We start from the raw sequence: 27590 nt of genomic DNA, 5'->3' as shown, positions 1-27590 counted from the left end.
AACCAGGGATCAAAACAATGCCCACCTTCTCGGTTGCCTACTACTCTACTATATATACTAAATAAAATCAAGCTTTAAAAGACAGAGGAGAACACCTGACTACTTGGCCGAAAGTTGAAGCTCAGTGTGAATATTAAACGCTTACTGTATAAAACCATCTTGAAGACCGTCTGGACATAAGGCATTCATTTATGGGGAACGGTCTCCCACCATAGGGTAGATAATCAAGTAAACCAGCTAGCAGTAAATTTACCTAATTTAAATTTACAACAGCACTCACACCGGACGTCTCTATTATTTGAAATACAAATTTAGGGGTGAGGGGGTCTATATAAGGGTGTGGGGTAAATGTTAACAAAAATCAAAATTCTATAAAATAGGTATGAGTCTACATTTAAAATTCGGAGACTCTAGCTAAAAAGATGTAGAGATATAATTTAATAACTGATTTTCGAGGTTTTTAATCGATAACAAAATATAGGGAGTAGTTATCGATTTTTAGATTATGATCAAAATCAATATATATACTTTGTGGGGTTTGTCACGACTGCTGCCTGTTACATACTTTTAAGAAACCTATTATACCCTGATTTCCCATTGAAAATGGGTTCATTATACCGGAATTCCCATTGAAAATGGGTTCAGGGTATAATAATGGAAAATTTTTATGGTTATCAAAGTAGTCCAATTACTTTTAAACGAAATACACATTTTGTTTAATTCAATTTATCAAAATTTTTTTAATTATTTGCCAATTCTTCCCCTTAGACCGAAGTAGTACAAACACCCGTAATGTTAAATAAAAACCTAACTTGAGCAATGGGTTTTTTTTTTTTTTCCATTTTAATTTTTATTTGATTTTGAAATGATATACAAATTGTATCATTTGAATTTTAACATATGAAGTTTAAAAACTTATTCCATTCTGTATGAATTCAATATATTGATTAAAAGTATTATTTCAAGTGTTCCTACTAAATTTCATGAAAATTACATTTGCAAAACCACGATACGTCAGTCTAGTTCCTAAAATATAGTATAAAAATACATTCAATGCCTGTTATTTCAACAAATATATATGTATACAAATATATAACATTGTATTTTCGCTAAATGCAATTATTAACTAACACATGTAATTTTTCATAAATCGGTTTACCTTTAAAAGCTTTTAGTAAATGCGCTTGGTTGCTGAAAGGACGTATTATGTCTAATTACTGTTAACTTTTGCACGATCTTTATAAATAATATATAAAAATTTTCAGTTATCCGGAGGTTTTAGTCTAATAGTGTCACACAAGAACAGTTATAATTAATGAGTTCGAAATTTCATTTTTGGGCTTTGTAAATTCGTTCCAAAGTATAATTGTTTTCATAGGCTTTGTTTTCAGTTGTTTTTATTGTTATTAACTTTTTACTTAATTGTGTTGTAGATCGTACAAATATTTAGTAAAAGGCACTTATGTGTTATTTTATACAGCGAAGTTATTCGTGGGGCTAATGACCACTTTTAGATAAGACAACCTAATAGTTAGTTACCTCCAATTAGAGAGTTTGATTTAAGGCAATATCAGTTAACAATCGTGTGCCATTGACGGCTAATTGAGCTAATGGCTGTGAGCTATTGGCAATCAGGTCTCCCACCAAATTTGAGCTACCAGTGGTCAGATCTGTTAAGAGTTCAGTATTGTTTGTCAATAGGCGCGTCGCATTTGCTGCCAGCTCCAACATGTGCGCCTTATTGACAGATAACTCGGCTAGCAAGCGACTCTTGTTGGCTGCTTCCTCGGCGGCAATTTGTGCCCATTCCGGGAATGTATCCAAGTTTGGGTAGATGACCATAGCCCACGTTTGACAGAAAATGAATAGCACAATGATGGTGATGATCGTCGGCCCAATACCTGCTATCGCCATATCCTTGCTGCGAATATGCGCATAGCCAGCAACCAAAGCATTTGGTGGCGTGCTCACCGGCAAATGGAAGGCCATGCTGCAAGCGAGGCCTGCTGGAAGCACCAGGTACAGAGGATGTATCTTCAGTGCCAGTGACTGTGATATAGAAAAAGATGAATAATAGCTGATTTAACATTTTTAATAGACATTTGGACGCACCATTTCGTTGAGCACAGGTACGAGAATATTGGCAACGGCCACATTTGAGCTGAAGGCGGTCAAAAATACAGCCACCAGAATGACGACCAATAGCAATGCTGCGTTAGGGAGCACCTTTAGGCCACTCATCGAATTACCAATCAATGTTGCCATGCCGCTTTGCTTGCTGCCAGCTGCCAGGGCGAAGCCTCCACCTAGCAGAAAGATCAGGCCCCATGGCACCCTAGACTGAATAAACTTCCAGGTGATCAGTGAAGGTGTCGGCGACGTCGGCACAGGCCCGCGACGTGTGCAGTATCGTAGGAATGCATAGTTCGCCGGTAGCATGAAGCACATGATCACAACAAAAATGGTTGGCATCGAGTTTTTGATAACCCTAACAGTAATTAGAAATATAAATTATTCAATACAAAGTTAATTAATAATGTAATATTAAATATTAATGTATAAGTTTTCTCTAATATATATATATAAATAATAATTTTGTTTAAAATTTAATATGTATAAGGGATTTTCTGTAACAACTTAAGCTTTAAGTAATTAAGTCGAAATAATAAAAACTCATTATTATACATGCTTATAATAACTATGTAGGGCATTATCTTCAATTTGTAATATCAGCAAATAGACAATAATTAATCCATTCATACCTAAAGAAAACAAGTAAGAGACTGCTCGACTAGGAGATACCCTGAACCCTCCAAGCTGATATTTTAATCATTCTGCATTCTGCGCATGCATAAGCACGCGTTCTGCTAACTGCGCAGTAAGCAGCGCTTGGACTGTGCTGCAGTTTGGGCAATATTATGAGAACTTACTTGTTGAATAAGTTCTCTTGTAGTGGCACTATCTGCATGAAAATTTCAGAATGTGATCAAAAGGTTAAAATGTGTGTATATCCCAAATTTTAATGGGTTCAGGGTATAAAAATAAGGACTGGGAGTTGAATAAAATCGACTATACAAAATTTAGACTTTTTTAATACCCCGAACGCATTGAAAATGGAAAATCAGGGTATAAAGTATATTTATTCTTGATCATGCCTGTGTATGTGCGTGTGTGTGTGCATGTGCGAATAATTATTAAAATATCAGTTGCTCGAAGGGTTCAGTCGGGCAATCTTGACTAGAGCTTTCTTACTTGTTTTCATTCTAATTAGTTAATAAGACAGTATAAATTGTGAACATTTGAAAAGAGTTACTCTGGTATGTTTAGCACTCAATCGAAATACTCACTTGTCGGGCAGCAAGTCAGCCCATCCGGTAAAGATACCCGGCTTTCGTGTGAAGTACATGAAGACCATGATAATGAATAGAATCATCACTTGGATTTCATGTATACTCATGGGACCCAGCTCTTTGTAGCGTTGATCAATGACTTTCTTTGCCACATGTGCGTTATCCTTACCAACCTGTACCTCTTGTGCCTCCTTGCTCTTAGGCCGCCACAGACCCATAAAATGCCATTGTAGGAAAACATACGTAAGCACTGTATAAACCAACATTGATGGCACCGAATAGAACATAAACGTGGGGAAATCGAGTTTCTCGGTAGAATTGGGAAAAGCAGTGTCATAGATTCCCTTGAATGTTAGATTTGTTGCAGTGCCAATTATGGTGCCGCAACCACCCAGAGACGATGCATATGCAATACCTAGGTAGTAGCATTGGGTAACCTTTGTTGGATAGGGTAATCTGTAAAATTAGACAGTATATAAAATTGAATAGATTTATGCTATTACTATACATACTCGTCCTCATTCTTTTTTCTGTTCTTTCCACCAACCATTTGATATTCTGGTTCATGATAAATTTTGCAGACCCCTTGCTGTTGGACAAATTGGATAATAAATAAAATAGTTTTATTTTTTTTCCTCCTCCATTTTTTTCAGACTGACCGCTTGGAGCTCCTCAAGCACCGCCTGCACAATCGGACTCATCATAGCCGTACAGGCTGCATTGGAAATCCACATGGATATGAACATTGTCACCATAATCAAGCCGAAATGTAGTCTATAAAATAAGTTAAAGGAAATTAGTCCAATTTGTATAACCATCAATTAGAGAGATGCGAACCTTCTGGGACTGCAGCCCACCATTTGAATAACTCTCAGTGCTAGACGCTTGTGCAGACCACTGTATTCCACTGCCAGGGCAACCATAATGCCGCCCATGAACATCACTAATGTATCCTTAAAGTAGGTCATACATGTCTCTTCCGATCCCTGTAAAATATCAAATCTATTATTAATACTACTTAAATGCTGTATTTTTAAATGCGGTATTTTTACCATTATTCCCATTGTGGGAAATGCAACAATTGGTATCATTGATGTAACATATAAGGGCAATGCCTCTGTGACCCAAAACACAGCCATTATCAAAAGGATGTACATACATCTGTACTCCTGAAACGGTAAATAAACATATTAAAAGTCACACAAGGCACAGTCATTTGGAGATTTCTTACCGGAATATTGTTCATTAATATAATGGGGAGGCAAACCAGAGGCATTAGGAATACAACACATCCCTTCCAGTGGTTAGCAAAAAAAGATCCCCACCGTGTATGCGGTTCTACAGGCTCGGCTGCTTCTCTGTAAAATAATTTTGAACACTTTCAATACTATTTTTGTACTTTTATTAGCTAATTTTTCTACTTACAATTCCATTTTAAATTCTGGATTTAGCTGCAAATAAAATAAATAAAAATAAATGTGAAAAATAGGTATTTCGTACGTTAATAAAAAAATAGATCAATTTCAGTTCAGTTCTTTTCCTTTCCATTTTATTTTTATTTTTTATTTTTTTATAATGTTCAATTATCATTGTTTATTGTGCGTTACTCATATGAAGAGAAATAGACTCGACCAACAGAATATCGAATGATTCATATGATATATATAGATATATAGATACTGCATTATACTCGTTTGAAATTAAAAAAAAAAAGTTTGTTTGAATCTAAACTTTCTAAATAAGTAAATTTCCACATTTCTAGTTCATACAGACAATAATTATTTTATTAAAAAATTTTGATTATCATCTTGGTCTATTGATATTTTATTATTATAGAACTGAATATGTTGCAGTATATTAGACTATTATACGCTCTGAACAGTTGTGAATCAAATGTAAATGGGTATTACCATGGAAATATATTTAGCTATCGAAAGACAGTAGATAAGATAACAGTATATATAAATATATCATCTTTTTTTACCATATGCATTATCCATATTGGTATATAGAATTAAGCGAAGCATTTGAATAAATTGTATACTCCGTTTTGATATTTTTCATTTACGAAACTATCGATTATATAAATAAAAACTACGAGCGGTTTCTCCCGACTTCAACGTTCTTAGTTTTATTGATATCGATACGTTTCGCATTTGTTTGGCCTCTATTTTACGTACGTTATTGATCAATGAACTATGTCGTACATACATCCAAGTTATATACCGATAAAGCGCTGGGAACATTTAGAGGTTGAAAGAACTGAACTTAAATTTCTTTTAAATACATAAATTTTCGTAATGAACATTGACTATTATAATTTAGAGTTTCTTCTGTATTGGCATGTGGATAAAAAAAAGCGTTAAATGATTATTATATACGATCTTTTAAGAATTCAGGGAATTTCCTAGTTAAGCAATCCCGATATTGCATTTGAATATAGTAACTCAAACTATTGACGAAAAAATTTAATATTTTTTTAATTTGTGTAGAGCTAAAACTACGAATGTGATGACTGTGGCGGCATATTGAGATCAATTTATATATTGAAATTTATAAATTTAACGATGAAGCGTTCAAGGCACAGATTTTATTAACTATTATAGATACATCCCCTTTTTTACTGGGCTATCAACACGAGTATACCTTTCTAATTTAAACTCTATAGCAGTTTAAATAAAAGAGTTTCTGAGGCATACCAGATATCAATTATCTTGACAGTTCATCAGGCTGCACATGACTGTATATTCAAAGTTTCAGATAATTATCTTATAAATATATACTTATAGATATGATACATATATAAATAGACTTCTTATTGCATTTAAGAAATTTACTAAATATTATAACATTCATTATTTAACTTAACTAGTTAAAATAGTTTATTGTTCGTTCAATAAAAATGCTGATAGAGAAGAGACCTTGCAAGTCAGAATGCGAGTAGGCAAAGCTGTCAAACACAACCATATGTATAACCATATATAGATTTGAATCTATAAATTTGAATCACTTACGTTAACAGGCCAATACAAAAAAAATATCAATTGTCGACCGTACGAGCTACTATTTAATTGTACCTTGTGTATCAATTAAAATGAAACAAATTTTTTCATTGTTTATAGTTTATTTTTATAATTTATGGTGATATCATACATCTCTATAATTAATAGATTGCTAGTAAATGCGGAGTGTCCAGTCCGATTGTTAAACGATTTAATTACTTCTCTTCAGAGTTCAAGATGTAATCACATTTATATATTTAATTAATTTGTATATGATTTCAGAACATGTAAACAATAAACAAGAAGTATTTTCCTTATCAGTATATATGTATATATATATATATATTCATATAATATATTATAATCAATAAATTGAGATATGTATATATGTATATTTAAAATAGTGCTAGCAATAATAAGGTTTATTTCTAGCTCATTTTTTGAGTTTTTCCTCTCACAAGATCTGATTTGTTGTTGGCATCGTCAATTACATTCTAATAATGTGCTTCACAGCCTGGTAATGCTACTACCGCTCAATTTATTGATTATAATCTCACGGATTTCAATTGTCAGTTATAATACTAGAGAGTGTTCCTCCCTTTTCTATTAAATAAGGTAGGAGTGATGTAAAATCTTCGAGATATAATACTGCTATTAGAGCATTCTTACACTCTTTCAATAAATTGTCCATTCGACTATTTGTTTAGCAATGTGACTAAATATACGAAGTTATATATATTACATATATTGGTATGTTATATAGGCCGTATTTTGAATTCAGCACATAAATGAAATATTAAATTCCATATAACGTGTTAATTCAAAATTTTGTCGTTTTTAAATATACATATTTATAAATATATCATTACATTTTACGTTTAAACAAATATGAAAAGTCTATTTAGGTGCCCGACTGGGAATGATCTAGGAATTGTAATATGTGATGTTATATATATATATATATATTAAATCTGAAAAAGTGTAGACAAATAAGAATTTTTGTATTTAATGAACTATCGGCATCATTCGAACTAGCAGCTGCAATAGCAAGTAGTATATTCGTCTACTCAATATTGACGAACCCACAATTCAAAGCAAACGTGTATTGTGTCTACCAACACCGCCATTCGAGTACATCCGAAGCTACTACACTGCAAATCCAAATTAAACTGCGGCTGATAATTCAAACCTAATTGAATCGCAATTGTGGTTCTTAGTATCTGCTAGATGTAATAAAATGACCCAGTTTGGCGTTCTAGTCTGTTTGTTACGTACAGCTTATCACAATCATTATACCCAGTATTCACATTTTAGATGGACTCAGGGTATACAAAATAATTGTGTCACCACTTGCTGAAAACATTTGTAGTCTAGAAAAAATATTGTGTGCTACTCAAGAAATTGAAAATAAGATGTGGGGAGATATAGTAAAGAAAAGTTGCCTGTGCATTTATTGTCTGAGTTCGATAAGTGAAGTGTTTACAAGTTAATTGATATAATGGGTCATGAAATACAATCGGTTGATAGTGTTAGTGAACAAGGTAGACAGACCCAGCAAAACCTCCATATAAGTACAGACTATATCAGCATTCTAGTAAGATTGCATATAAGGCGGTTAATTTACTATGTTATGTTGCTATGTTATATTTTAAAATTTTGATACAGCCCCAAATAAATACAACTAAATACAATGTAAAACAAATTAAGTACATTACTTGTATACTTTTGAGATGATTGATATTGAATATGAATACATATTAGTTCAATTATTTTTGGAAACTTGAACTTGAGAACATAACAAACATATGGAAGGACTAAACCTTCCAGTTTGTAACAGGTGACTTTCAGTGTTAACTTTCTCTGCACTTATACCCTTTTAGTCATATGCAGATAATTTCAAAAAAAAAAAAATGTTGCAAGTATTAAAAACGTCCTCTTAAGTTGCTTTGGGTCATCCAATCTACTATGATTATACCCTGTACCCATTTTCAATGGGAAATCAAGGCATTATGGTTTTGATAAATTTTATTAATATGTGAACGTGATTAATAAATATACTTGTTTTATTAGTATAAAAGGTAATGGAAATAATGTGCAATCGAATACTAAATTTCGTCACTGTTTATCACTAAACAGTTTTTCAACTTGATTTATTTATGTTTGATTAACAGACATGAATTCTAACGCAAGGAGCTAATTTGAATCGTCAAACACTCAAATCTGGAGGCATGCAAGATAGCAGAGCACAAACATCAGATGAAACAAGTAAGAAAGCTCTAGGAGAGTGCTCGAATTACGAGATCCCCTTAACCCTTAACCCCTTAACCTTCGAGCAACTGATATTTCAATAATTATTCGTATATGCACACCTACACGCACACACACAGGCATACGTACCCACGCATAAACACGCGTTGGTTGCAGTGATGGCTTACTATGGGAACTTTATTGTTTAATAACTTTTTTTGTGGATGTACTTTTTAATGAAACTTTAAGATTATGATTATAACATTGATATGCCTGCAATTACCAAAGCACAAGTCTCTAGTTTTTGAAATACTTCATTTGCGAATATGTGGGTGAGGGGGTAGATATAGGGGAGGGGGTAAATTTTAACTAAAATCGAAATTTTATAAAATGCATATATTAAAAATTTATATTTATATATAGATATCATTTTAAACTGATTTTCGATAAGGTTTTTTATCGATAAAAAATAACGGGATGAGTTATCGATATTTGATGATAGACTTGATATCGTATATACATATTGAAAATTAGTTATAAAGTTATACTTTCTACGGCTTTAGAGCTAGAGCTAGTAACGATTTGTAGCGGCTATATCTCTCTCTTTCTCTTTCTCTTCACTCCATGTGAGAATGTGCTGTATCGTGTGTAAGCAGAAAAGAAACGAATAATTATTGAAATATTAGTTGCTCGAAGGGTTCGAGGGATCTCGTAGTCGAGCAGTCTCGCTAGAGCTTTCTTACTTGTTTCTTTTCATTTATCTGGAATGCTTTTTAAATATTTTATAATGCATATAAAAAGTACATGTGGTGATCGTCGTAACTTCTGAACTATTGATAAGCAATATATATTTAGACAGAATTCGAGTGGCTCACGTACAATTGACTATATAAAAAACTGCTGCTGCTGTTGTGCACTTTAGACCTTTAACACATATTTAATCAGTGACAAGGCGATTTTAAAAAGCAAAGTACAGACAAACTTAAGCAACAAGATTTTTGGTTGTTGGCAATAAATAATTTTCTTTGCAAAAGTATTATTTAAATTTCGAACTGTACGCGTGTGCTTCAGAGTCCCCTAAGACTATGTCCTCATTCTCAATCCGGCAAGCTTGAACTGAGCAACCACCTTCGATCGATTGACTGTCGACATGGCGAATAAATTACATATTGAAATTCAAATTGTGGTCGTTCACTTATGGTGCCGTTGACAACAGACTGGTATTCAAGCCATATGAAACAATAATGCTCTACATAACAAGAAACAAAGAAAAACATGTTGTTATTCATTTATGTACATACATATATATGTAGCTTTGATGAAATCAATTTAAGTTATATTCTATTTCTATTTATAATATATCATTTGCAGTATTTTGACTGAACGTAGATTGAGCAAATAACCTTCAGTCTATCATTGTTTTGTTTGCTTTCTCATATCAATTATAACTTAACCCATACTGAACATTTCCTTAGTTAATTATGCTCAGCATACTAAATAAAAATAAGCGGTGTTACGCGCATAATGATCAATTTAAGTTTCTATTGTTGGAACTATAGACAGTATAAAAGCATAAATAAGAGCGCAAATTATCATTTTATGTATTATGTATTATTTTAATTTACTTTGTGCCTGAGGTGTAAGGCATTCAAATTGTAAATTACACATACAAACCATATATTTAAAGAAATTATTAACAATTAATCAAGAACAACACACAACTATAAACCTCTAGGAAGATGATGTATTATGATGAAAAATAACGAAACCTAGTAATTAAATTATATATATATATTTGTATTCAACATCTGATATATATATATATATATATATATATATATATATATATATATATATATATATATATATATATATATATATATATATATATATCAGATGTTGAATACAACCGCCAATATACAGAGTTCAATGTTGTAAATAAAATAAATATATATGAATATATATATACTCTGTATATTGGCGGTTGTATTCAACATCTGATCGGTCAAACGGGAGGTCATATCAGTCATATATAATGATCACATATTATGATGACGTCAACATATTTTTTGATGCGTACATTAATTAGCGAGCTCATTGAGTGTGAATAAAATGGTTAGCAAAACCTGCTAATTATTATTAGATTTGGCATTTTTTCGGAAAACGTCCAACAAAATATGTATTAATATACTAATTGAAACAGAAGTGATACTTTACTATTATTTCGCTAATTGTGAGCTTGTTGGAATACGGGAAATCGTATGTTATACATTATCTTCATATGTATTTAATCAACTGTAGTGCTTTTAAATATCTGTGTATTTAACTTCCAGCAAGAGTGTGAGAGTAATGACTATTATGAATAAAATAAATCAACAATTTCCAAAGTGATGTTAAGTAATAAATAACGAATGTTGTCAACAAAATTATAGTTCCTTGTTTTAAATTATATTACCTCTATTTCGTATATTTGCAGCAACCTTAATGCACAAAATCTTTTGAAAAATCCATTTATAAGCACTCAATCACAGCTACTATATGCATGCAGATATAGATCGTATAGAGGAAATAAATATACTTGATACAGTCCATAGAACAGCTGTTAAACAGCTGTTAAGTCTGATGAGCAATATAATGTCACAAAGTTCAATGGCACAGCCAAAAATCGAAAGGTGATGCAAATTAAATTTTTAATTGCTTATTGCTGTTTGTACATAAGAGTAAAAAATGAAAAAAAAAAAAAAAATTGTTTAAATAAAAAAAAAATCACCTGATATATTATACATTCTTAATGTTTGCTAAGCACGTTGTTTAGAGACAGATTATAGCTTAAAAATTTTAGACGAATTTATATTCATTGATAAGCTGAAATAACCTAATTAAATAATTTTTTTTTAGAATGAATTGTATGAAGATTAGAATTTCTATTATGCAATATATGAATCAAATAAAATGTGTCGATCGAATAACAAGAATTCAATAATAAATTGTATGTTATTTAAATTGCTTGAAATTTTTAGCTTTTTCTATGATAAATGATTAAAAGTGATATTTTTCAATGATCATAAGAAACTGAGATTGATATACATACAGTAAAAATTCAAACTCACCTTCTCTATAATTTTATGGAATCTAAAATTAACTTGGCACTCATTTGAAATTAAGCTACAAATATGGGGAAAATAATTCTTTCAATTGCTTTACACATCGTGGAAAATTAACAAAAGTACAGCGACAATTAAAAACCACCACATCACGTACCTATATATGTACATACATATTTACGTATCTACATATTCGCATAAGTCGTGAATTTTTAAAAGTAAACAAATGTAGTTTATCTTCATTATATATACTCATATTTTTGTATATACATATATGTATACTATTGACTCAATAGTTAGGCTATTGTGTTGTACTACTTTTCGCACCGCATGTGTTGGTGGCGGCAGAACCAAAATAAAAGGGAAATAAAGGAAAACATATGCATGTCTGGCTGCACACACATAATATCAGCTAAATATTGATGGAAAAGACAAAGCATGATAACGTTAGGACAAAAATATAAGAATAAACCTTTGCAACGGTTCGCCGAAAACAAAGAAATCGTGAGATCTGTTCACGTGACATACATATGTATATAATATACATACATACATATGTATATAATGTACATACACAATGCAGTTAGTTTCTTCTCCTTTTCACACTCGATAGAAGATTGTATATATGTACGTAGACATGAATCTAGAACATGTGCATCACATTGAAAATAAACATTGCACGGTATTTTTATCGCCGTTAAAATATTTTATGAACACACCAACAAACATTATGCATGTATACAATTACTTTTAGTTGTTGTAACGATATTTATTTCTTCTTCAAACTACAACGCTTATTTCTAAATTTTTCTTATATATATATATAAACACTTATGTTACTTTTTGGAACAATCCGCGTGCTCCACCGTTGAAATTTATATATTTGTTAACAGAGACGAAACCACACAACGAGGAGAACGGCAAATATGATACGATGACCAGAACACGCCCGTCCCGCTAACGTTGCAATACGCGACTGAACTGACTCGAGCAATCAGTCGATGGAAACGGCTCTAGGGACTTGAGAGACTCTGACTGAGGCCGGCACAATACACGCGTACAGTAACTGTGTGTACGTGTGCCTACATATATCTGAGTTTGCTGCACAGTGGACGTAGTTGAATAAAACTTGAAATTGAAGATTTACTGTTTGCCATTTATTAAACTTTATGGGTCATAAGTAACAATTAAAATTTATTTACTTTCCTTAACGACATGTCAAATATTATATTTATTAAACTAGTGTAAGCTTATGTATAATAATATTTATGTAAAAAATAGTTCACTGTGCAATGCAAAAAGTTAAAAGAGCGGGAAATTTACTGCATAAGATTGGCATATAGGAGACTTTGAACGAGAGACGTGATCTATGCTGGGAGATGACACCGTGAGTATACGTAAAATATTTATATTATCACTAGTATATTATTACTAATTAAATCAAATTAATTAAATATATTATATTAATGAATTATCTTATATCAAGCTCTTAGTCTTGTAGATTTATGAGAAAGATGCCTTATAAATATAGAGCATGTGGATTATTAGAAGCAAAAAAATAAATAAATAAATAAAATAAAAATAAACAAGTAAGAAAATTCTAGTCGAGAGTGCTCGACTAGATACTACCCCGAACCAAACTAATAAAAATGCCCATTTAGTATGGCTAAAATTTCAATTTTGATGTACTTAAAAATATAAATAAAATACAAAACTCATTTAATAAAATATAAAAATATTTTGACACAATTAAAAAAATTAACATAAGTTGCACCACTTGGGATTCGAACCCGCGACTTCTCGATCGAGCGCCACGCAGCTACTCACTACCCCATCTCAAATAGATTCACTGCTGCATCGCCATCTACCAAAACTAAACCAAACTAGCAGCTGATGTGATTCAAAGAATGTTCTAGAAGAAGTTTGAATGTATGTGTGCACACGTATACAATGCTGTTGTAGCTGCTGCACGTGCGTTTGTTAATTGGCCAAATATTTGATTATTTTTAATTAATTTTTGATTTAACGGAATTTAATGAAACTTTTAGCATATGATCTTCATATTATTTTAAAAATTTTAGAAATTAAAAAAAAAAATAAAAATCATTCATCTATAGTGGCATCTGACTTGAACTTGAATGTTTTTATTCGAAAAAAAAACATAACGGGATGATTTATCGAATTTTAAAAGCAAACTCGACATCCACGCTGTATATACGGTCATTTGAAAAAAAAAAAAAAATCAAGTTTCTAGCTCTTATATTTTCGCAAATCGACGCGTTCAAACATACGGACAGACCGACAGGCCCAAATCAATTCAGCTCGTTGCCCTGATCATGAATATATATATGATTTCCCATTGAAAATGGGTTCAGGGTATAAAAAATTTCAGGGTGCTATCACTGCAGAATACTCATTTACGATCAAAACGTTGCCAGCTCCAAAGCATTGCATTAACTGATCAGTCACGTCCTCTATTTGTACATTTATACATGCATAGCTTATGGAGGAGCTCACTAGTAATTTATTCGTTAAATATTTTTTGTTTCAGCTGTAAAAATATAGCGTATGAGATTATTCAAATTTTTCTCGCTCAAGCTGGCATAAATACATATTCAAATCTTCTTTAGATTTGTCGAATATTTTAAAAATATCGTATCAAAGATATTTTAAATTTTGAAAATGATCAATTATCAAATTATCATATTTTCAATTCATACGCAACTTTAAAAATATCGATATATCAATAATTTTCGATTTGTTTCGATTTTTTTTCCACAATGAATTTAGAATCCGTTCCATAAAACAAGAAAGAATAAGTATTTTTTATTTAAATAATGAAGACCGTTTAACTCTAGTATTCGGCATCATGTTTTTCATATGTGACGCCATATTTGATGTGTTAGCACTTATTTTTATTACTTTAAGACACCAATTACATGTGGTTGTTCCATTTTCAAAGTCAGAATAATACTTTTTCACCTTATTTAATTTTTGACATTTGCGCTTATTACTTATTACAAGAGCGAGCAACCCAAATATATCAAAAATATCGCAAAAATATTTTATATTTAGGCTAAAAATATATTCCGATAAAAATATATCGATATATTGATATTTTGATATATTGTCAACAGCCCTAACGGAAACGAATAACACAATACAGTAATTCACTTTGTGAATAAGTATAAAAGCGAAGTATACAATCAATTTTAGGCTACTGTTACAAAAGCTTTGAATACATTCATTTGGTTATGTATAGCTGGCTATTATTATTATAAATCAAATTAGAATATCGCCGTGCTACTTGAGTTTTTAAATTATGAAACTTAATTTTGCATTCAATACTTTTACAGTTCTCGAAGTATGTTTGTTGTAAAACTTTTAATTAGTTAGAATTCGTTTACAATTGATTGCAGTTTTACCTTTTCTCTAACGTGAATCACGCTCCCCTCACTAAGACTCACAGCAGAACATAATAAAACAAGTAAGAAAGCTCTAGTCGAGACTGCTCGACTACGAGATCCCCTGAACCCTTGGAGCAATAGATATTTCAATAATTTTTCGCGTCTTTCAGCTTACACAAGAAACACGTACACACACACACACAGGCACGTACATACACAAACACATACACACACAAGCACCCACGCATAAACACACATGGGCTGCAGTGTGCGCTTACTATGAGAAATTAATTGTTTAATAACTTTTTTTGTGGACGTACGATCTTCATGAAACTTTCAGATTATGATTATCACATGAATATGCATGTAATTGCCAAAGCACAAGTCTCTAGTATTTGAAATACGCGTTTTACAAAAGTGAGGGTGGGGGGGTGAATTTAGAGGTGGGGGGTAAATTTTAACAAAAACCGAAATTGTATAAATTGCATATAAGAATACATTCAAAATTTGGAGACTCTAGCAATAAAGGTGTAGAAGATATAATTTTATAACTGGTTTTCGATAAGGTTTTTCATCGATAAAAAAGATCGGGATGAGTTATCGAATTTTAACGATAAACTCGATATCCGCGCTGTAATTACGAACATTTTACAAAAAATTTGAAGTCTCTAGCTCTTATATCTTCGGAAATCGACGCGTTCAAACATACGGACAGACGGACAGACAGACAGACGGACAGGGACAAATCAACTCAGCTCGTCACCCTGATCAAGAATATATATACTTTGTGGGGTCTGCCACGCCTCCTTCTGCCTGTTACATACATTTCAACAAAACCATTATACCCTGATTTCCCATTTTCAATGGGTTCAGGGTATAAATATGAGACATGATAAGCAATTTCAAACGTTACAAGTAAGAAAGCTGTAGTCGAGACTGCCCGACTACGAGATCCTCTGAACCCTTCGAGCAACTGATATTTCAAAAATTATTCGCACATGAGCACACACACAGCCGTACGCACGCACGCATAAACACGCATTGGCTGCAGCGGTGGCTTACACGCACGCGCTCTGCTAACGGCGCAATATTATCAGAATTTATTAGTTGAACAATTTCTTTTGTAGACTGACAATCTTTATGAAAATTTCAGAGCGTGATCATATGGTTAATATGTGTGTACATTCCGAAGCACAAGTCTATAGTACTTGAAATTTGTTACAAATTGGGGGCGAAGAGGGCGTGGTATCCAAAATCTGTAAATTATAAAATCTCCGTATCGATCAACTGTATATAAACAGTAAATCTGAAGTCTCTAGGTCTAAAAGTGCTAAAATTGGGCTGAAAAAAAAAAACAAAATCAATTTTTCGATTATTCTTGATAAAAAATGTATCTGATGAGTTATCGAAAGATCTATCTTTTGTATCTTCTGAGATCGACGCGCTCACACAGACGGACGGACGGACAGACGGACTCAGCTCGTCGTGCTGATCAAGAATATATATATTTTATGGGGTCTGCGATGATTTCTTCTGTCCGTTACATACTTTTTCACAAAACCATTATACCCTAATTTCCCATTTTTAACGGGTTCAGGGTATAAAAATGGAAGGGGATGGAATTCAGTTATAGATTCAACGAGGAGAGACACCTGAGAGCGGGTGTTTGTAAACAAGTTAGACAAATCGAAGAAAACAAGATCAGAAGCTAAAAGAGAAATGTTGCTAAGAGATCTGACAACCGCGGGACCCGTCGTGTCGGCCCGAAGCAGAAAACACGTTACTGGAAAATATAAAAAATGTGGACAAACTGCATTTGCAACTTTCGCATTGGTGGCTATTTTAATAATTGAATGTAGAAATATCGATGAACGAAACAAAATAGTAAATGATATACCAGTCTTAAGGATGTATACCAATTTCAATGAAAACAAGTAAGAACAAGTAAGAAAATTCTAGTCGAGAGTGCTCGACTAGATACTACCCTGAACCCAACAAATAAAAATGCTCATTTAGTATGGCTGAAATTTCAATTTCAATGTATTTAAAAATATAAATAAAATACCAAACTCATTTAATAAAATATAAAAATATTTTGAAACAATTAAAAAAAATTAACATCAGTTGCATCGATCGGGATTCGAACCGCGACTCCTCGATCGAGCGTCACGCTGCTAACACACTAGGCCACCTCACTCCTGCTAGTGGCGCTGGCAAAACTCAAATAGATTCACTGCTGCAGCGCCATCTACCAAAACTAAACGAAACTAACTGCTGATGTGATTCTAAGAATCTGCTAGAATAACCAAACTATTAAAAACGCACATAAAGTATAGTTAAAATTTCAATTTCGGTGTATTTAAAAATATAAATTAAATAGAAAACGCATTTATGAAAATATAAAAATATTTTGAAACAATTAAAAAAAATTAACATCAGTGTTGCACCGATCGGGATTCGAACCGCGACTTCTTGATCGAGCGTCATCCAGCTAACACACTAGGCCACCCCACTCCTGCCGGTGGCGCTGGCAAAACTCAAATAGATTCACTGCTGCTGCGCCATCTACCAAAACTAAACGAAACTAACAGCTGATGTGATGTTTTTGTTGTAGCTGCTGCACGTGCGTTTGTTAATTGGCCAAATGCTTGATTATTTTTTATTAATTTTTGACTGAACGGAATTTAATGAAACTTTCAGCATATGATCTACATATTATATTGAATATTTGAGAAATTTAAAAAAAGAAAAATCATTCACAATTAGCTATAGAGGCATCTGATTTGAACTTGAATGTTTTTAGTCGATAAAAACATAACGGGATGATTTTTCGAATTTTAAAAGCAAACTCGACGTCCGCGCTGTATATACGGTCATTTAAAAAAAAATTCAAGTCTCTAGCTCTTATATCTTCGGAAATCGACGCGTTCAAACATACGGACAGACGGACAGACGGACAGACGGACAGACAGACAGACGGACAGGGCCAAATCGACTCAGCTCGTCGCCCTGATCAAGAATATATATACTTTGTGGGGTCTGCCACGCCTCCTTCTGCCTGTTACATACATTTCAACAAAACCATTATACCCTGATTTCCCATTTTCAATGGGTTCAGGGTATAAAAATCTAGTCGAGAGTGCTCGACTAGATACTACCTTGAACCCAACAAATAAAAATGCCCATTTAGTATGTCTGAAATTTCAATTTCGATGTATTTAAAAATATAAATAGATTACAAAACTCATTTAATGAAATATAAAAATATTTTGAAACAATTAAAAAAGTTGACATCAGTTGCACCGATCGGGATTCGAACCGCGACTTCTAGATCGATCGTCATGCAGCTAACACATTACGCCACCTCACTTCGCCGAGTGGTGCTGGCAAAACTCAAATAGATTCACTGCTGCAGCGCCATCTACCAAAACTAAACGAAACTAACTGCTGATGTGATTCTAAGAATCTGCTAGAATAACCCAACTATTAAAAACGCACATTAAATATGGTTAAAATTTCAATTTCGGTGTATTTAAAAATATAAATTAAATAGAAAACTTATTTATGAAAATATAAAAATATTTTGAAACAATTTAAAAAAATTAACATCAGCTGCACCGATCGGAATTCGAACCGCGACTTCTCAATCAAGCGTCATGCAGCTAACACACTACGACACCTCACTTCTGCAAGTGGCGCTGGCAAAACTTAAATAGATTCACTGCTGCAGCGCCATCTACCAAAACTAAACAAAACTAACAGCTGATGTGATTCAACGAATGTTTCTAGAAGAAGTTTGAATGTGTGTGTTAATTGGCCAAATATTTGATTATTTTTTTATTAATTTTTGACTGAACGGAATTTAATGAAACTTTCAGCATATGATCTACATATTATATTGAATATTTGAGAAATTTAAAAAAATGAAAAATCATTCACAATTAGCTATAGTGGCATCTGACTTGAACTTGAATGTTTTTACTCGATAAAAACATAAGGGGATGATTTATCGAATTTTAAAAGCAAACTCGACGTCCGCGCTGTATATACGGTCATTTAAAAAATATTGAAGTCTCTATCTCTTATATCTTCGGAAATCGACGTGTTCAAACATACGGACAGACTGACAGACGGACGGACGGACAGACAGACAGACGGACAGGGCCAAATCGACTCAGCTCGTCGCCCAGATCAAGAATATATACACTTTGTGGGGTCTGCCACGCCTCCATCTGCCTGTTACATACATTTCAACAAAACCATTATATCCTGATTTCCCATTGAAAATGGGTTCAGGGTATAAAAATGTGCGTAACTGCAAACCTAAGTAACATCATATGATATCGATTATTGTACTCCAGAAGTTTAGACTCAAATAGAATGAAAAAAGAGCAAAAGGTTATTGACAGAAAATCCGTTAATATTTAATGAAAAACCATATTTTATGAATTTAAATATGAATAAGTAAGAAAACTCTAGTCGAGAGTGCTCGACTATATACTACCCCGAACCCAACTAATCAAAATGCCCATTTAGTATGGCTAAAATTTCAATTTCGATGTATTTAAAAATATAAATGAAATAACAAACTCACTTAAAAAAATATAAAAATATTTTGAACTAATTAAAAAAATTAACATAAGTTGCACCGCTCGGGATTCGAACCCGCGACTTCTCGATCGAGTGTCACGCAGCTACTCACTACGCCACCTCACTTTCGGAAGCCGTTTTGGCAAAACTGAAATAGATTCACTGCTGCAGCGCCATCTACTAAAACTAAATCAAACTAACTGCTGATGTGATTCTAAGAAACTGCTAGTATAACCAAACTTTTAAATACGCACATTTAGTATGGTTAAAATTTCAATTTCGGTGTATTGAAAAATATAAATTGAATAGAAAAATAGAAACATCAGTTGCACCGATCAGGATTCGACCCGCGACCTTTCAATCGAGCGTTATGCCGCTAACACACTACGCCACCTCACTTCTGGGAGCGGCGCTGGCAAAACTCAAATAGATGCACTGCTGCAGCCATCTACCAAAACTGAACCAAACTAACAGCTGATGTGATTCAAAGAATGTTCCAGAAGTTTGAATGTACGTGTGCACACATATACGATGCTATTGTAGCTGCTGCACGTGCGTTTGTTAATTGGCCAAATATTTGATTATTTTTATACCCTGAACCCATTTTCAATGGGAAATCAGGGTGTAATGGTTTTGTTAATTGTATGTAACAGGCAGAAGGAGGCGTGGCAGACCCCATAAAGTATATGTATTCTTGATCAGGGCGACGAGCTGAGTTGATTTAGCCCTGTCCGTCTGTCCGTCTGTCCGTTTGCTTGAACGCGTCGATCTCAGAAGATATAAGAGCTAGAGACTTGAAATTTTTTTCCTAGGTCCGTGTATAGCACGCGCATATCGAGTTTTGCTTTAAATATCGATAAATTTCCCCGTTATTTTGTTATCGACTAAAAACATTATCGAAAACCAGTAATAAATTTATATCTCCTACATCTTTAAAGCTAGAGTCTCCAAATTTGTTATGTATACTTATATGCATTTTATACAATTTTGTTTTTTGTCAAAATTCACCCCCCCCCCCCACCCCTAATTCACCCCGTCCCCCTCACATTTGTAAAAGGCGTATTTCAAATACTAGAGAGTGTTTATGCGTACGTGCGTATCTCTGTTTGTGCGTGAGTGTATTTTAGAAATTTTAAAAAATGAAAAATCATTCACAATTAGTTATAGTGGCATCTGACTTGAACTTGAATGTTTTTATTCGATAAAAACATAACGGGATGTTTTATCGAATTTTAAAAAAATTCAAGTCTCTAGCTCTTATATCTTCGGAAATCGACGCGTTCAAACATACGGACAGATGGACAGACAGACAGACGGACAGGGCTAAGTCGACTCAGCTCGTCGCCCAGATGAAAAATATATATACTTTGTGGGGTCTGCCACGCCTCCTTCTGCCTGTTACATACATTTCAACAAAACTATTATACCCTGATTTCCCATTGAAAATGGGTTCAGGGTATAACAATAAAGGAAAATAAATCAGGGAACTTAAATTTGATATCCGAATGCAAGAATGAAAACAAGACAACGCCTCTGTACATAGCATTGTCTCTGAAAGGCAAATTTATATACTATATAAACATATTTATAGATCTATTACTTTGGCATTTTCTGTATTCTTTTCGTCGATTGTTTTGGACTCTACAATGAGTGCGTCATCGTACGGCACGTGAAAGAGCGGGGTTGAAGTATTAAACCGATCATATGGAAACAATATTTATATAATATATTTATATAATTCGTATATGTATTAATGAAGAAAACTGTTGCAGGAGATTAGTTATAAATAGCACTGCTACCTTGAGTTTCAGTACAGACAATTTTAGCCACTAAATGTGATGATAAATATATGAAATTAAAAAATTAGCCATGCTCTGGACATAATCAAGAAAGAGAACTGCATAGCGGCGAAAGGGGGCGTGGCAGAATACATAAACATATACAGTAGAATCCGGTTATAACGACTCCGCTTAAAGCGTCCAACCCCATACAAATTTATATCAAAGAGCCTCCGCTTAGTACGTCTCCGCTTTTAAGGAAAATCCGCTTATGCCGACGATATTTTTCATATTTTTGAGTCAATCAGCAGTTATTACGACGTGATAATAAACAAGTAAGAAGACTCTAGTCGAGACTGCTCGACTAGGAGATACCCTGAACCCTCTAATCTGATATTCTAATCAGTCTGCACTTTTTTTCGACACACATACATACACACGCACGTATTAGAACGCGCTCTGCTAACTGCGCTGCGCTGTAGTGTGGGCAACATTATAAGAAATTATTTGTTGAATAATTTAATTTCTAGACGTACAATCTTAATGAAACTTTCAGAGCGTAATCATATGGTGAAAATGTATGTACATTCCAAAGCACTCGTGAGGGGGTGTGGTATCCAAAATCTGTAAATTACAAAATCTTTGTATCCACACCTCCATCTGCCTGTTACATACATTTCAACAAAACCTGATTTCCCATTGAAAATGGGTTCAGGGTATAAAAATACTCAGCAGTATTTGCACATTATTTAGCAAATACACAGATAGTCTTTTATTAAAAAGCAGGTGACTATGGAAGTTTTTCCCATCAACTAGTAACAATCTACTTATAACATTTACAGATATTACCCTATGAATTTCGTCAGCGATTTTTAAGAATGCTTCTCCATATTCACTTAAGGGTAAAAGCAATTCTTGTATAGCCAAGAAGCATTAATATATTAAATATTCAATTTTGTTCGCAAAACTAAATAAAATTCAAATTATTTATCATTTTAGGATTATGAAAATATGTTACGAAAGTATTTTCCCCATTCGGTCAGGTGGTCAGGTGGTTCGGGCAAAATATACATATACGTATATATGTATATAGATAATGAACTGCTCACACAATTCTGCGATATAGCGCAGCTATTCGAAGTAGAGTTAAGAACAACGACGTCATCAAATATAGTTTCGTAATAATTTCCAATTAGATAATACAACATTTAGTCATTGGATTCTCTTTATTGAAATTTATATACTTAGTGATAAAATCATCGTTACTAAGAGTCAAAACAATGAAAATACAAATTATTATTCTCATTAAAATATATTTCATTGAAAAAAAAAAAAGAAACATTAAAAGCTTAGCAAACTGCTCTTAGTTAAACAACAGCTCGATGAATGTATAGAAATATGTACATATGTAACTAAAAGCGGCTGAGAGAAAGTTAAGACGCACTGGAAAGTTACGTATAATTTATGAGCAGATGGAGATATCGGTAATATATAAAGCTCCAGATCGGTTTCGCGTTAGGGCAAAGAATACAAAAAATAACAAAACTTTTGCGATAGCAGACATAAATACATATGTACATACATAGCTTGACTGATTGATAATTATTTATTGTTCCACTCGTATACTAGCGCTCGGCACTGCTTAACGACCCAATACAACATTTCAAGGTCGCTGGCAGTTGTTATATGATTTGAATTTTATGGAAATAAAAATATCCATTTATTTTCCTTTACAAATGGGAAGCTTACCATTTTGCTTGTCTCCTTAGCCATGATTATATTTAGTTATATGCATGCCCCTTCGATTCGCAAATATAATTTGGAATATATTCACAAAAATTATTTCATAATTTTCACTTTCTATTTGTGTAGCTCGTGAAGACACAACTTGTTGGTTTACACAACTTTCTGTCAAATATTCTGCGACGCTCGATGACAAAAATGCGAATGAGTCTCGTAGCAAAGTTTCTTTTATGTTCTGCGTCTTATAGAGTGTCGAGTTGTCGAGGGCGAAAGCAAATCTACGATAAGTGTGTTTGCCGTTGAGAGTATCAAAAGCGCTTGGGAGCGACGGCAGCCCCGTGATTATAAAAGAAACAGAAACGAGAGAGAGCGAGTGAGAGAGGAGAGGGATTACCAACAAAGTGTTAATAGTGAGAGCATGCGTGTAAGTATGTGTGTATGTGTGTGTACATTTACTTAAGGTACATATGTATGTATGCGTGAAATTTTGCTGTTGTTGCTATTGACCTTCTCTTTGGCCACTCGCCGTGACCTTTTACACACTGTTCCATCGCCTTTCGTGTCGAATAGGTGGTAAGAGCCGCACATGCACGCAGCGTTAACCCAGCGAACACACTAAGCGTTAGTGACGTAACAAACTATCAGAGATTTAGTTAGACTGTTTGACGTTTGTATTGACAAGGTGTTAAATTCTTGATTTATCAACTTCAGTGGGACAATATCGTCCAGATCCTTGGAGTATGTTAGAAAGAATGTGTTGTAATGTATCGATCTTGTGTATAAATGCAGCGGGCGTTAACTTCACTCTTTGAATTTCAGGCCCCTCGTTGGGCGCCATAAAATTTATGTAAATGTTCATACTCGGGTATGAATCTTCTTCGTGCATTTGAATGTTTACATATAATATATACATATATACATATATACACATATATCTAGTTACATACATGTATACATACATACATACATAACCAAACATACACAAGACGTGGATCGGGTAATGGCGGGAGTTACCCGCCAGTCACTATACACACACACATACGTACATGAGTGACTCGCCGGTCACAGCGACACACATACATGTGCACACTTACTTGTGCTCACGTATGAGCCTCCGAGTGGCAACTTATACATACATACTCGCTGCTGCTTGTCGTCAGCATGAAAACGGAATAAAGTTCAGTGCAGGGGTGTCATTTTAGCTTTTTTCCCGTCAGATCCGGCTTTATTTGAAGTCCCATTGCGGGAAAAATTTGAAAACGGCGGGTTGCGGGAATTCTGGCTTTAAAAAAATTAATTTAGCTCTATTTTAGCTTTATTTAATTTTCATTTACTTATTTTGATTTATTTTGTTCTTATCGCTGTCAACACAAAAAATCATGAATACAAGTATCGATACATGATTTTATATCATACAATCTATAGAAATCATTTCGTGGTATGAGCAACAGGTCTCGTGTGTCAACAAAAAAACACTAACGTGCACGAATTGGATGGGCACAGAAAGAAAAAATTGATTTTGGGCAAACTCCAACAAAAACCACAGCAACAACCAACAGCACTTTTCCTCCATGTGGCAAATCACACATTAATTGCTCTCATTAACAACCTAGGTACTCTCCGCCAAACAAAATTATGCGACTGCATGAGCGTTTAGCGATTTAAACTACACCGTACTAAATGTACAACATAATTAAACATTCGTTGGCTCCTCATTTTCTGGAAGAAATAAGATTGGAAGCGTTAAATTTATTTTGGTTTTGGACAAATCAAGTGACAAAGCGGCTTGGTAAATAACAATTATTTATTAAACACCTGACCTCTCTTTAAAAGATTGAATACTTTATAATTTGTATATATGTATATGCATATACATATATCTATAATTTCTACGTTAATGGTCTTAGGTGTCGTTATTAAATACGTCTCTGTTGAGAGTGGAGTGATGATTTCGACGTTCCTGATTTGAATATTTCTCTTGAAAGTGGAGATATAGTTGAAGGAATCAAACAATTAAAAACAAATGAATAATCATAAATGAATTTAATTAAGAAAATAGTGTTTTTTAAACCCAGCTTTTATTTTGGCTTATTTTTTCCTGAATTTAGCTTCTTTTAGCTTCTTTTTTTTGCCAATCTGGCTCTATTTGCTCGAAAAATTATGACACCACTGGTTCAGTGTATTATTCATTTGACTCGAAACAAGACGTCTTTTATTTCACACATAATATTTGTAAAATCAATCTCATATTGATAACTCGGGCGGAATCCTCTGGTTCCCTTAGCTCTGTCAGCGGGGGGGTGGGTCTTGCCAATCCGTCACCAATACACACAAACTTTAAAATTTTTAGGATTCCTATGCAACACAAACATTCGGACAACAAGAAAAACGAAACAAACACGGACAGTTAGAAAGACGCGGAAGCCGAGGTGGTGTTGGCTTCTCGCTGTCTTTACCCAAACCCAACCATGATCTTCAGCTTTAACTTGTTTATGAAGATCCCCAAATAAGGATTGCCTCGACTCTCTCTCTCTCTTCTATGCCAACGCTATGCTCCTAGGCTTATATATTAATCCATCAAGAAAACTCAAAAAATTCTAAATTAACTCTAAATAGTCTATTACATTTTCATTTATTCTTAATTACTGTCGCTTCATGTTTTTTTTTTTTTTTTTTTTTTTTTTTTTTTTTTTTTTTTTTACGTGTTTACTTGTGTTTATATATATGTATGTGCATGTGTATGGTATTTAGTTTGCATGTGTTAAAAATGAAAAAAAAAAAACTACATAATATAAAAAAACCATAAGTGAATAAAAAGGTTAACAATATAGTAATAACATAATAATATAATAGTATAGGAATATAATAAAAAAAAATTTTAAATCATATTTTAGGCATTTGGGGAATATTAGTTAATGTATAAATTTACAAATTTAGTTTTAATTCATAGTTTTTATTTCATAGTGTTTAATTCATGGTTTGTATTTCATTCTTTATTCAAAAATTTTTCTTATTTTTTTTTTTCTTTTCTTTTTTTTTTCAACTTTTGCTATTGTTTCATTTTTGCTATTGTTTCATTTCGTTATAGATTTCTGGGACATGATAGGGAGGGGAAGACAAGGGTTAATTTAGCACTCACAGTTCTTTTTGTTTGTGTCCACCGCTGAAAGGCCTTTCTTTTGGTGACTGCTGCTGCTGCTATATGGAGGATGTGTGTATTATTGTGTATTAGTGGTGAATGATCGGGATTTTAGTTATTTTTCTTTTAAATTTCATTTTTTTCTCTATTTTTTTCCTTTTTAAACCGCACAGATAATAATTTTTAGTTTATTTTATTTTCCCACTATTATGTCGTCGATAATCCCTCGCCGTTCTGCGATCTGCTATACATTTTTTTTGGGGGATATTTTTTTCTTCGGTGGCTATTTTTCATATAGCCCTAACCTCTGCACAGCGCATCTGTGCATGTGGCCTTCTGCTGGCCGAGAGGTTAGGGTTATATTATAGGCTGTTGTGGTCTGCTTGCATACATGTTGTTTCCCATGAATAAAAACGCGTGCGGCTGCGCGCACCAAAGTCATTGACTGACCAGCTCAGCTGGTTACGGTGGGCCAGATTCAGAAAATATTAATCTTTTGTGAATGCCAATAAATAATCTTTTGTGTATGCTTTCTTGTTAACTATATATATATATATATATATATATATATATATATATATATTAACAAAAATTTTAATTTTGTTGGAACTCCACGCTGAGGGTGTTTTATGGGAAATGTGGGCCGGAAAAAGACGGAGCTGGCAATGTGGCCGCTTTTTATATGCCCACATTCCAGTATTCTTTGCTTCAGCGTTTCGCTCTCAGCGAAGCTTTGGGTAGCCGGATGCGATTGAGTGGATTTCCCCCACTGTCTCCGACGAGCGAGCAAAGCGTAAGCTTAGCGAAAGCTCGATCGCTAAAGCTCCGCTCTCTCTCTCTCTCTCTCTCTCTTGCATTGCAGCGCAGGCGACAATGTTGTCGCAAACGATATGCGCTGAAATTTGCAATCTTAGAGATTCGCAACCATTACAGTGTGTATGTATAGAACAAGTAAGAACGTTGCAGTCGGTTGTCACTGACTGCAGAATACTCATTCTCAACAAATTTTCTGACTGGAGATTCTGGCTCTAAAACAGTAGAAAATAATGTTTTAGCTAGTTCTTAGAACGATTCAGAAGTAACTTAACTTTACAATTTGCATGCTTAAGCAGAAAATTATAATATTATAGGGTATTTTTCGATATGTCACAAAGTAAATTATATTATTATAAGTAAATTATCCAAATCTTCAAGCTCGTAAACCTTAGGAATTATAATTTTTTTGCGGTT

General features: G+C 33.5%; 1 protein-coding gene across 4 annotated transcripts; it reads right to left on the bottom strand.

Moving 5' to 3' along the window:
• Window positions 1–1380: 1380 nt before the first annotated feature.
• On the bottom strand, window positions 1381–26997 carry Indy (tricarboxylate transporter protein I'm not dead yet). 4 transcript variants are annotated; one of them, XM_089468925.1, is made up of 11 exons: window positions 12544–12700; window positions 11710–11764; window positions 4776–4801; window positions 4582–4708; window positions 4403–4519; window positions 4188–4336; window positions 4010–4124; window positions 3863–3939; window positions 3348–3806; window positions 2113–2488; window positions 1381–2049 (listed from the first exon to the last, which is right to left on the bottom strand). In XM_089468925.1, the coding sequence occupies exons 3-11, from the start codon at window positions 4781–4783 to the stop codon at window positions 1546–1548; spliced, it is 1932 nt and encodes a 643-aa protein (XP_089325051.1). In that variant the 5' UTR covers window positions 4784–4801; window positions 11710–11764; window positions 12544–12700; the 3' UTR covers window positions 1381–1545. The 4 variants fall into 4 exon arrangements, with proteins under 4 accessions (XP_089325051.1, XP_089325052.1, XP_089325049.1 ...); XM_089468926.1 differs by lacking the exons at window positions 11710–11764; window positions 12544–12700 and adding an exon at window positions 26361–26997; XM_089468923.1 differs by lacking the exons at window positions 11710–11764; window positions 12544–12700 and adding an exon at window positions 23228–23506.
• Window positions 26998–27590: the final 593 nt, after the last annotated feature.

The sequence above is a fragment of the Drosophila arizonae genome, chromosome 4 (genome assembly GCF_054131065.1).
Source record: "Drosophila arizonae isolate 15081-1271.41 chromosome 4, UAZ_ARI_1.0, whole genome shotgun sequence".
NCBI classification, from domain to species: domain Eukaryota; kingdom Metazoa; phylum Arthropoda; class Insecta; order Diptera; family Drosophilidae; genus Drosophila; species Drosophila arizonae.
Note: the sequence above shows the minus strand (reverse complement) of the source record. Positions and strands in the feature narration are given on the sequence as shown.